The following is a 12,334-nucleotide window of genomic DNA, read 5'->3' on the forward strand; positions in this document are numbered from 1 at the left end:
GACAACCCCACTAGGGGGAGCTGAAGGTCTTACTGCCTCTGACATAAAACTGTCTGGTCATGTCTGGCACAGCTGGAGTCACTCTCCAGATGAAAAGGCACACCCGCCTGGCTTGTACTGAGTCCTGAGTCCATCCTAGCTCCATCACTTCTGGTTGTGCAAGCCTGTGTAATACGTGTTCTTCCTAAAACCCATCCATTCTTCTGCAAGGCAAAGATAATGTCATCTTTGGAGGCTGGTCAGAGGGTTAAGCAAGACCCTATGCAAGGCACCTGGTTTGGGGCAGAGGCAAGATCTGGGTTGGCATACCAGAGGACGGCAATGTATCTCGCCCTTCTTCACTCCCTAAGAGTCACTGAAGAGATAGGGCTCTCCTCCATAAAGTCAGGGAGAGGGACAGCATAAACAGATAATCCATGGACTCCCATCCCCTGTGCCCCCATGTCCCTGTATAAGCTGGCAACATTTCCTGATGTATAAGGAAAATAGAATCCTGATAATATCAAGTCAGACGGCAATGCCAGGGAGGAAGCCTGGGCCGTGCACACCTGTAGCCTGAGCATCCTGGTTCCGCGTCCCCTGCCCCGCCCCCACATGGCTTCCCAGAAGCTGCGGTCCGCCACTCTTCCCCAGCACAGCTGTGTTGATTCTTCCAGAGGCTGAATGAACCTCTGTGCTGTTTGTCCCAAAGTTCCTGGCTTGCCCTCCAAGCCCCTAAGTATTTCCTGCTCCTCACCCAGGATCTGCCAAGTGCCCTCTGAGCTGAAGGAGTATGCCCTTCAGGGATGTAGCCCAAAAGCCCAGCACCTGGTCATGCCTGCTGTTAAGTATTTTAACTTTCATACTTATACCCAGGCCCAGCCAGGGTAGGGTTGTCCAAGTCTCTAAGGTTTTGGCCCATATACCTGGGCTCTTTTATCAGACTGGTCTCTGGTTCCCATCAGCAAATTCATAGGTACTGTGCTGTGTTCTACTGCATCTCTTTAAAAATATTTTCATTTTATACGTAGGGGTGTTTTGCCTGTATGTATGTCTGTGTATCACATGCATGCGGCACCGCTGAAGGACAGAAAAGGGTGTCAGATCCCCTGGAACTAGAGTTGCAGACAGTTGTGAGCTGCTGAAATCAACCTGGGGTCCTCTCGAAGAACAGCCAGTGCTCTTAACCACTGAGCCTTCTCTCCAGCCCTTCTAGTCTATCTTTTTACCATAGATCAGCTTTCCCTGAGGCCATGAATGTTTCATCATCCAATATACACTTATAAAAAGCTTTTATATCTGGAACAAAAAATGTACTTCCTTCCCAAACAAAGGCGCATGTGTGCGTGTGTTTGTGTGCATAGGGATGGACAGTGTTTGTTTTCCTGCTTTTTCTTCTTGAGTCCTGATATCACTGGCTTGCATCACTCACCTCTGGGGGACTTCCAAAGTCATACACCTAGATCTTAGGATGCCCCTAAGCCCTGTAGTGTGATTTATCTGGTGTGCCTGGCCCACCAGAACCCCACTTGCTACTAGCCAAGTGGCCTGTTAGAAATTCTTAACTGGTAGGCCTGTAATCCCAGCACTAGGGAGGCAGAGGCAGGTGGATCTCTGTGAGTTCAAGGTCGGTCTTGTGTGCAGAGTGAGTTGCAGGACAGCCAGGTCCACACAGGGAAACACTGTCTCTAAAAACAAAAATAAAAACAAAGAAAGAAACAAAAGGAATTCTTTGCTCTGTTAGAACTGCTTGGATCATAGAACCCTATGACCTTCAGTGTTGGTTGCCTCTTGGATTTCTGGGAACAGGATAGGTTATTTAAAAGAAAGAAAGAAAGAAAGAAAGAAAGAAAGAAAGAAAGGAAGGAAGGAAGGAAGGAAGGAAGGAAGGAAGGAAGGAAGGAAGGAAGGAAGGAAGGAAAGAAGAAAAGAAAAGAGAAAAAAAAAGCCAGCTGAGTCTGTGATAGCAAAGTGAGCAGAGGTAGGTAGTTGGTGACAGTTGAGTCAGGATAAGGGATTTCTAGGTGAAATCTGAAGAATAAAGCAGACCACAAGGTGCCCTTTGTGTTTGTTAGTGAATAAAAATGTTTGTGAAGACCTTGAATGTTGTAATTTGTGCTCTGGGTGCTCACAAAGAAAAAGATCATGGAGCTTGTATATAGAAATGCAGCCAAGAAGGCTACAGCCTGTAGAAGGATTGTCAAGTTTGAGGGTTGATAGAGAGCTCCATGAGAATTCAGGGTGGAAAGTAGACATTGGCCTGTAAATTAGTCTTGTGAGGAGATCAAGGCGGTGGAGTTGAGAGCAAGAAACATCTGCTCCCTGTCTGTGGGAAGATGGGCAGGTGAGAGGGTGACAGTGGAAATGAACCTGGGTCTGAGCGTAGAGGTGAGTTCAAACTCTGACCCTGGCTGAGAGCTGTGGATCAAAGGGCTTAGTCCCAGGTTCTCCGGCTGTGACGCAAAGCTAGCAATAGCTGCCTCCGCAGGGCTGTTAGCTGCCTTGCTGGACACTGCAGGATGACGTGGGCTGTAGACTGAGGGGTGCCCCAGGAGGGCCCCTCCGTTGCGGTGTGGCCAGCTTTGTAATGAGGAAAAGAATTCCAGGACAAGTCAGCATGAGGCTGAGTTGGGTTTACTAAGTAAAGACGAGAGATGGAGAAAGAGAAAGAGGGAGGGAGGCAGGCAGGGAGGAAAGGTGAGGGGAGAGAGAGACTTGAGATACTTTAAGCGCAAAAAAATCAAAAGAAAAATGTGCCTAAGCAGTTGGGTGGCCCATGCCTATACCTCTCTACAGTCAGGAGGTGAAAGAAGGCAGGAAGGCCGGTTCAAAGTTAGCGTGAGCTACATAATGAGTTCAAGGCCAACCTGGGTTGCATGAGCTCATGTCTTGAAACACTAGAGAGTTCTAGTGATTATGCACACACATAACGATTAAGTGATGTGTGACTTTTAACGTGATATTGCTTAAAGGAGGTAATTTACAATCAGGCTCAAAGATTTTAAAAAATTTAAAACTTAGGTAAAATAATAATAATAATAATGAGCTGGTTTACTTCTCTTCTTCGTTTTGAACGATGCCCCGTTACAGATGAAATTGTAAGGCTTGTGTGGTGCGTCACTCAGCACAGGGCTGGAGGAAGACCGGTGTCACCAACCCCAAAGCCGCTCACATTCTGTTCTATTGTAAGCTAGCCTGGTCTGTGGTAGATTTTTTTTTTGGCTGTTTTTGGGCTTTTGTTGTTGTTTCTAACAGTCTTGTTTGAGATACCTTGGAGGTAGGAATTAACTCCATACAGGCAATTTCTTCTGATTTTGCCAGTCATATTCAAACAAAAATCAGATTCCAGGGCAAGGGACCTTTTTCTTTTCCCATGCCCCTTGAATTTTCCTTATCTCTCTGTACTGCCTCCAGGTGGTGGCAAAAATTAGTTAAGAAAATCCACAGAGACCTGGACATGATTAGCCCAGCATAAAAAGGTAGAGGCAAGAGTTTGCGGGCACCCTGGGCTACATGAGAGCTTGCCTTTAAAAAGCTGTCATATTGTCATCATCATTGTCGTCATCATCGTTGTCATTGTCATCATCATCACCACCACCACCGCCCACCTCCAGAGAATACATATACAGTCTGTGGTGACCCCATGGTCATTGATGTCGCCGGTTTCGTAGCAGAGAGTGACACAGGAGGAAGAAATGGCCGCCCTCACTGGCAGGCACTGGGGGTAGAAGACAGGGCCCTCTGAGAAGGTGAGGAGTAAGACGAGGCAGGCTTTCCAGGAGCACACGCTCCTTCTACAAAGCGATGCTTGCCTCCTCAGTCAGCCAGGCAGGCCCAGGACCTGCTGTGCCCAGGGAAGGATGAGAAATGAGGAGCTCAGAGAAGTCCTGCCACAGGCCACAGGCCACAGGCCACAGACCACAAAGATGTAGTATTGTGTTTAGCCTTTGGCCCAACTCACGGGGCTCACAACAGAATGCTGTTTGGGCAAGTGATTGGCCAAAGACTTCAGAGGTATACTCATAGAAGGGATCCTTGGACCTACATGTGTCAGATTGACTCCTGTTCTCTCCTCAAGGCAACTGTTGGAGAGATGAAAGAGAGCTTGGAATTGCATGTCCCTGTCAGGTAGAGAGGAGCTCTGATTCCTCAGAATCCTTGTTCAGCTGTTGATTAGACAGAAGTCGCAGAGTGGTCTGGAAGGAAGATGGAAAAGTGCTAACACAGATTGCCCTGAGTGGTGCTATTCTGAGGACCCTCACTCCCAGCTCTTTCCACGGCAAACTTTGCTTTTCCACAGACCTTAATACTCTTTAAAGAGAAAACACTAGGCCTGTCCAGAGAAGTCACAGAACGCTTCTCAAAGCCCTGGGCACTGTATGTCGAATGAGGTGGACGGACACCAGCTCCCAGGCTTCCGCACACAGACATGATAGGCTGGAGGGTCTGTAGGATTTGTCTCAGCCCGAGACTGGCAGCGGACAGTTGCAAAGACTGGACTACACTTGAGCAACATCCTCAGGTAAAGGGCTTCAAGTCTGAGGTCTTAGCAAAAAGAGCATAAGGCCAAAGAAAAATCCAAGACACCTGAAGAGAAGAGGCATGGAGCCTCCCACTGTGTTGGCTCCAGGGCGGGGGGTGGCTGGCTGGAGGAGCATAGCCCCTTACCTCAACAGACTAGGACCCTAGGCCAGAAGAGTCTTCCAGAGTCTGGAAATGCAATCGTCTGTGGAGAGGCTTCTGATGCCAAGAACATTCCAGTTGTGGGCAGCGATAGTCCGTGGCCAGCTTGCTCTGTTGTCCTCAACATTAACTCTGCCCATAATCTACTTTGGATCCTCCCCGAGGCTCCAGCATCTAGCCTAGGGCCTGGCTCACAGTGGCTGTTCAAAAACCCTGGGTAAGACTCGGAAGACAGAGCGATGATGCCTCTATGCAGAGAGACAACTGGAAGACACCCTCTAAATGCCATGGTGGCGGGGGTCCTGTGTTGATGAGAATACGTGTCCCTGGAGACCAGTCATACAGAGGCAGAGGGGAGAATGAAACATAATCTTGAAGCCTGGGTCAGGGAGCCTTGAATAGGATGATAGGAAGAGAGCCATGGTCCTTCTATGGGCAGTGCATGTGATACAGGGACCCTCTGAGAGTGGGAGAAATGTGGTTTGGGGGCATCTGGGAAGCAGAAAGCAACAGGATGGAAAGAGGACAAAAGTGGACCCACAGCTAATGAACAACTCACAGAAGACAGAAACAGTGGGCCTGGCATCAGGAAGTCAGCTACTGGCTTCAGGTGGGTGGGACGTGATGGCTGGGCCCACAGCAAGTGATTGGAACAAGACAGAGACAGGTGAAACATCAGCATCAAATGAGCAAGGCTCAGGTCCAGCTGCTAGAGTAAAGCACGAAGGGAGAGGCAGAAACCTGAGGGCTCCAGTCCCTGGGGTTAGCAATACTGACAGAGTCATTTTACAGCCATCAGTCATCATGTGGAAGATTACCTATGCTTTCGTCATTGTGAAAGACAGGCATTGCACATGAGTCAAGACAACACAGACATCTAATAGCAAGGCATGGCGAAACGAAGGCAGGTGCCTTGCTGGAAGAGAAGCACAATGGCCAGGAAGCCAGGAGGAGGGTGCTTTGAGGAAGGGGCCTGGCAGGCAAGGGAGATCAAAACACCTTGAGCAGGAACTGAGACCGGGGTGGCAGTAAGCTCCTGGCATGAGATGCCCAGGCTTCACAGATGCCTACCACCCCTCCCTGTCACACTGTGCCTGCCTTCTGAGCAAGCTGCCATGTTGGGTGGGCAAGGGAAAAGTTTCTGTGTGTGGCTGGAAGAAGAAATTATTCATTGGGCCAAGGGAATAGAAACATCTTGAGACTCCCTTAATGTTCCTTTTGTGCTTGGGCCAGAACATTCACTGTCTAACAAACAGTACACACACACACACACACACACACATCAGAAGAGAGGTACAAAGATGAAAAGAGCAGCATGTCTCAGCTCTGGAAGCTTGCACATAGGAGAGAAGACAAGCCAAAATAAATAATGACAGAACAGCGTGGAGTTGCTGCAAGACAGGAGGGTAGGGAGACAAGTGTGGAGAGGAGGTCTCCCCACCCCCCTAGCAACACTGGTCTGGAGGTGGTACTTAAAGAGTGACTCCATTTTTTTTTTTCAATCTGCAGGAAGGGCCGTCTCCATGCCATCTGTTGACAGTGAGAATCATTGGCATGAAAAATGTCCGGCAGGCTGATATTCGTAAGTGTCATCCTCCCCCCTCCTCCCTCCTGGTTTTAGGGGTCCAGATAGAGAAAGGACCGAGCTGTAGCACAGGCATGTCTCTCTGTATAGAATTCCATAGACCCAGAGTCACTGAGGTGTAGCACTGGTGAGTTTGGGTAAAGTAGGAGAGGCCCTTTAGCATCATGCCAGCCCCTCCCCGGCCAGAGATGCCCTGTGTCTAAGAAATGAGTTCCCCCCCTTATGTGGACCTCTGCTTGCCTAAACTAGAAGGAAAGCGTGACCTCTCTAGGGAGAGAAAGCTCTATGTCCGGGGCAAACAGCCGTGGGAACTGCAGAGGCCAAGAAAAGCACACAGAGGTCCTAGGGTCTGAGTGGCCAGGTCTGGAGACTTGAAAGCCTGGTCTGAGGAGCCGCATCCTAAGAGAAGGGGCTCTGTCCTTGGGGCACCTGCTGCGGGCTGGCCACCAGGTATCCAAACACCATCAACTCTCCCAGTGCCTCGGGGATCACACCACGGGAGGCTCGCTTTGTAGGTGAGGGCCTGAGACGGGCTGGTGAGGATAGGAACCCTTCGAAGACAGTGGTCCTCAACCTTCGTGATGCTGTGACCCTCTAATACAGCTCCCCAGGTTGTGGTGTCCCCACCCACAAAATAATTTCACTGCTACTTCGTAACTGTAATTTTGATACTCTTATGAGTCACGAATTGTAATGTAAATATCTGATATGCAGGATATATGCTATGCTATGCTTTGCTATGATATGATAGATATGATATGACATGACATGACATGACATGACATGACATGACATGACATGACATGCGATATGAACCACGGGTTGAGAACTACTGTTCTAAGGAAAGAAGCTGTGGTCAGATCACAGACAGTCAGAAGCTAGATAGAAGAGGAATCTGCTGTATGAGCTCTTGGGGGATTGCATGGCTTCCCGACGCTCATGTTCTAATCATGCTGGAGAGCAGGTTGGAGGGTGAGCAGGCATGGGGGGGGGCTGGGGTGAGTGTGCAAGGCCCAGAGACAGCAAGGGGACCGACATGATTCAGACAGCTTCCAGAGGGCGGGGCTTTCAGGCTTGTGCCAGTGGGAATTATCCCAGCAAGCATTCGCTTTAGCTTCTGTCAGCCAAGGGACCCACTAGAGAAGCAAGGGATCCTCAGACTCCTTGGGACTTTCTCGGCGCACCGGGGTATGCTCTGAGGAGCCATGAAGTGTCCCCTGGGCCAAGACCAGGCCACCTCTTTAGCCTTTCCTGCCTATTCCAGAATAGGCACTCCTGTCTCTAATCCTTCTTGGGCCACCCCTTCCCTCAGCCGTAGTTCCCACACGCCTTTCTCCAGCTCCTCCAGAGGTGTGTCTGTTCCAGCCCCATCCCTGTCGCCACTCACCCAGGACGCACATTCTCAGCCTACATGCCTGTGCTTGTTGCAAGACCTTCCATTGTCCAAGGGCCTCTTCTCTGTCATCTCCCGGCCACACCTGTCCCCCAGAGGCTGGCGAGTGGGGAAGCAGGCTTCGTTCTGGCTTTACTGGTCTCCTTTCCTTCTTCACCGCACACCCCTTGTCATGCAAGCAGACCTCGGGGGTCTCTTTGGGATTCCCTTTGTTTATGCTTTGCTTACTTCCCCTAAGGGACAAGAGGCAGCTATGGCATCTGATGGTGCTGCCAAGGTTAGTTGGCTTTACACTCCACAGTCACCACAGCCTATGGATTCAGTAGGAAATTATCATGATCACTCTTGGGAAAAATTGCCCCCCTTATAGCTTAAATCCAAAATGAATGTTTTGTTTTTGTGTTTGTTTGTTTGGTTGGTTGGTTGGTTTGGTTTAGGCATCTAACCTGTGTCTGTTTTTCTGGAGATGTCAAGAGGCTGATAAGAGGGAGTATTCGGGGGTTCAGGAGTTCAAGAGCTCTGGCCCAGGCCAGAAGACAGGCACTCCCAGAAACCCCCAGCTACTGGGAGTCTTTTTCTGTGATAAAAACAAGTTAAAACTCCATCTGGTACCCCTAGGGGCATCAGATATGAGTCCCAAGAGATATTGGGGTAACCACCCAGGAATGTTCTGAACATCTGTGAAGACAATTAACTCATCTCTGCCACCTACAATTCAGGAAAGGAGACATGTCATTCATATGACCAAACCCTCTGTCACTTCCTGGGAAACAGGGGCTTAGAACCTGCTTTTGCCTGGGAAATCCCAGGTTTTGAAATTTCCAGTTTAGTCATCACTTCCTTGTGACCAACAGTATTCTTAAAGTTAGCTAGTGTGCCGCCTCAGCAGATTGTCACCTGGGCCCCCAGAGCTGCCACCGTCACCACACACACACACACACACACACACACACACACACACACACACAGACCCGCCACGCTCCCTTCCCTGTGTGCTATGCTCTCCTTATTCCCAACCTTTAATGTATTGAGTGGAGGTAGTTTTCTGCAAAATAACTGAAAAAAAACCTATGAAGGCTTGAGTATGAGCATCTGATCACCTGCTCCATCTTGTCTCTTCCAGGAACGTTTTGTTGTTATTGTTGCTGTTTCTTTATTTGTTTGTTTGTTCATTAGACCGTCCTTATGGTGAAACTGAGACCGACCTTGAACGCTTGTTCCTCTTGCATCAAGTGCTGGGAATCCAGGCATGCAGATGTTCTAATTTTTTGTTGTTGTTGCTGTGACAAAATACTGATGGAAAGCAACATGTGAGAGGAAAGGGTTTATTTCATCTTACGGATTTCAGTCCATCACTGAGGACCAGCCAGAATAGGAACTCAAGGCAAGAACCTGGCAGCAGGAACCGAAGCAGAGACTACAGAGGAGTGCTGCTTACTGGATTGCTCTCCATGGCTTGTTCAGCCTGCTTTCTTATAAAACCTGGGATCAGCTGGGAGATGGTGGCTCACGCCTTTAATTCCAGCACTTGGGAGGCAGAGGCAGAGGGATCTCTGAGTTTGGGGCCAGCCTGGTCTGTAAAGCGAGTCCAGGATAGCCAGGGCTACACAGAGAAACTCTGTCTCAAAAAACTAAAATAATAATAATAATAATTAATGCTGCCCAGGATCACCAGTCCAAGGGTGGCATTGCTCACTGTGGGCTGGACCCTCCCACACCAATAATTAATCAAGAAATCACCCCCACAGACTTGCCTACAACCCCATCTGATGGAGACAGTTCCTCAACTGAGATTCCCTCTTTCCAGATATGTCTCAGTCTGTATCAAAGAAGCAAAAACTAAATAACACTTATCACCATTCCTGGCAAGAGTATTTTTTTTTAAAATCATAATTTGGAATTTAAGCCTTGGGCCAAAGATTTAAGCCTTAGGCTTTATTTAATGAATCCAGTAGGAAATTTTTAGGCATGGATTGACAAAAGAGGAACAGTTTTAGAGGAGCAAAGGCATTTACAAGGTCCTTTAAGTCATATATGCTAAGTGATCTGACAGAACCAATAGGTCTTGCAGAATCCCTCTGCATAGAAAGCAGACTTGAGAAGAATGTCCCAGGCCCTTGTGGGGAAAGGGCTTGGCATCAGGAAAAGCCAAGGGAGGGGTCCAAGAGGCCCGCTCAGGTCTTTGGTGAGTCTCCCTTTAAACAGAGCAATTATGCGCTCTGACTTGCCCACCTGGACCTGCTGGGATTTCCTGGCCTCTGCTACGGCCCCATAGCAGGAAGTTGTTATTCAGTCATTCAGTTAAGAGCTGTCTAGTGAGTGCCTACTCTGTCCCAAGGTTGCAAGCCCTGGCCTTCTCGGTGTTCACAGGGTGATGAAGACAATGGCTGGACCTGCTCTGCCAGTATAGCAATAGCAAACGCCCTCCCAGGAGCAGCGCAGGGGACTTACTTGCAGCTAAGAGGCACCTGGGCAGACTTGGACACTCAAAGGAAGTTTTCAGAGAAGATCCCTTCTAAAACCTGAAAAGCTAGTGAGGAGAAGGGTGGGTTAAAGTAGAAAGGAAGGATGTTGGGGGCTGCAGATGATTTAACTGTTAAGACTATTTGGTGCCCTTGTGGATCCATGTTCCATTCCCAGCAGCATCCACGGCAGCTCACAACTGAAACCTCCTGTAACTCCAGCATCAGGAGATCTGATGCCCTCTTCTGCCTCTACAGGTTACTGCGTGCACATTGTGCATAACTCCGGCCCCCCCCATGCACGCACGCACGCACGCACATAAAAGGAAGGAAGGAAGGAAGAAAGGAAGGAAGGAAGGAAGGAAGGAAGGAAGGAAGGAAGGAAGGAAGGAGGGAGGAAAGGTAGGAAGAAATGAAGGAAGGAAGAAAGAGGGGAAGGGAAAGAGGGTCAGGGATGGAGGAGAGAGAGAGGAGAGAGGTCTAACCGAAGGAGCAGCAGGCACAAAGGCCTGAGGTGAGGCAGCACAACCCCTTTGGAGATGTAAGAGTGACTAAGCTTGTCCCAGAGTCAGAGTAAGAGTGAGTGTGGTTGGGTGTCTACATTCACAAGTAGGTGTGTGAGTATGAGCATGAGTATGCGCATCAACGTAAGCAGGGCAGGGGTGGGAGTCAGGAAGGGTGGAGAGATGAGGCTGAAGCTGAGAAAACGGTAAGGATGATGGGTAAGGATGGGACTCCTTTCTGAAGCCAGATGGGAGCCATTAAACTGAAGCTCTCTCTCTTATGAGAAAGAGTTGACCTAGGACAACATAGGAGACAGGAGGCCCAGGGGAAAAGCTCCAGAGAGGATACTGGCCTGCCACCAAGGTAGCAGCAGTACAGTTGAGGGCTCAAGGTGAGAATCAAAGGGGGCGCCTTGGTTTCTGGCCTAGGTACTGGAGTCAGTTGAGAGAACAGGTGGACCTGGAAAGGATGGGCCTGGATGATGAGGTCATCATTTTCTTCTCACTCCATCAAGGCTTTGTCTTGCTGTGTGGATTAAAGGGACAGGTAAAGGGAGCTGGCCTGTCACCTTTACTCAGTGTGAGGAGGGCTGGGAGTGCCTGCTCGCCAATTGGTGAGCCATCAAAGACTGACTGGGATCAGAAGCCAGAACACAGGTTGCAAAATGCAGTTACAGACACTGAAGAACTTCTGGCGAAGTGACAGCACAGGCCTCAGTTCCCGGGGAGGCAGCTCTGCTTCCACTCACACAGAGAGTACTAGGAATAGTCGGGAACTAGCCGAACCCCCATCCTCACCAGCTTCATCGCACACGGGGCTTCTGACCGTGGAAACCATTGACTTCCATTGAATTCTACAGATCTGGTTTGCACCCCTGGGACTTACCCCAGCAGGCCACCGAGGTGGCGACAAAGACAGCCCTGTTGCTGTCCTTCCTCCGGAGGACTCGCTTAGGCTCTTCTTAGGCCTATCCGTTCTGTTACTCTCAGAAGTCATAGAGAAGTCAAAGTGGTTTCCCTTCCCCAGGGCGTGTGGGACAATACCAGATTTGGTTTGTTCATTGAAAGTGAAAGAAGCCACTTGACCACAACTAGGAAGGTTTCCTGGATTTTACACCTCATGTTAGGAGAACAGTATTGTGTGGAGAACCTTCTGGGTGCAGCTGTGTTAAATGATATGGGGGTGTGGCCCCTGTCCCTTGTTTCATTTGAGCCCCACCCCACAATGCTCCTCCTTGGCTGACTTGTGGAAAGCTGCGCTTTTCTCCCCTGCTGCTTCTCCTCAGCTCAGCCCTACTTTGGTTCCCTCGGTGCTAGGACAACAGGTGAACTAGACTTTTGGCATAGGCCTTCCAGGTGTCTCCCTGACATCTGGAGCACTGTGGCGCTTATCTTGCTTCAAATCAACAGGTGTATGTTGGTGAGGGTTCTCTAGATGAACAGAACTGATGCAATGAATGTATGTATTAAAAGAGCACTTATTAGATGGGCTCACAGGATGTGATCTAAATAGCCCCACCACGGCTTTCTTGTGATGGGAAATGCTGACAGTCCAGTAGTTGCTCAGTCCATAAGGTTAGATGTCTCATAGTCCCAATGTAGCGCTGTAGGCCTGGAGTATTCCTAGAGAGATGCTGGTCTTCAGAATGTATTGGAATCCCAAAGAAGTTGGTTCTAATATTGGTGGAGGAATGCAATAGCAACAAGATAGATGGCCTTGCCAGTGAGA

The 12,334-nt window shown here is 49.2% G+C and overlaps 1 protein-coding gene across 2 annotated transcripts in view; it reads left to right on the forward strand.

The window, feature by feature from the left end:
* Pla2g4e (phospholipase A2 group IVE) overlaps positions 1-12,334 on the forward strand; it is a 60,821-nt gene that overhangs the window by 23,376 nt on the left and 25,111 nt on the right. For both annotated transcript variants that reach the window (XM_021647592.2, XM_021647591.2), the window contains exon 2: positions 6,172-6,244. In XM_021647592.2, the coding sequence (XP_021503267.1) occupies positions 6,172-6,244 (73 nt within the window). The remainder of the gene's footprint in view (positions 1-6,171; positions 6,245-12,334) is intronic.

This window comes from Meriones unguiculatus, chromosome 18, assembly GCF_030254825.1.
Source record: "Meriones unguiculatus strain TT.TT164.6M chromosome 18, Bangor_MerUng_6.1, whole genome shotgun sequence".
NCBI classification, from domain to species: Eukaryota; Metazoa; Chordata; class Mammalia; order Rodentia; family Muridae; genus Meriones; species Meriones unguiculatus.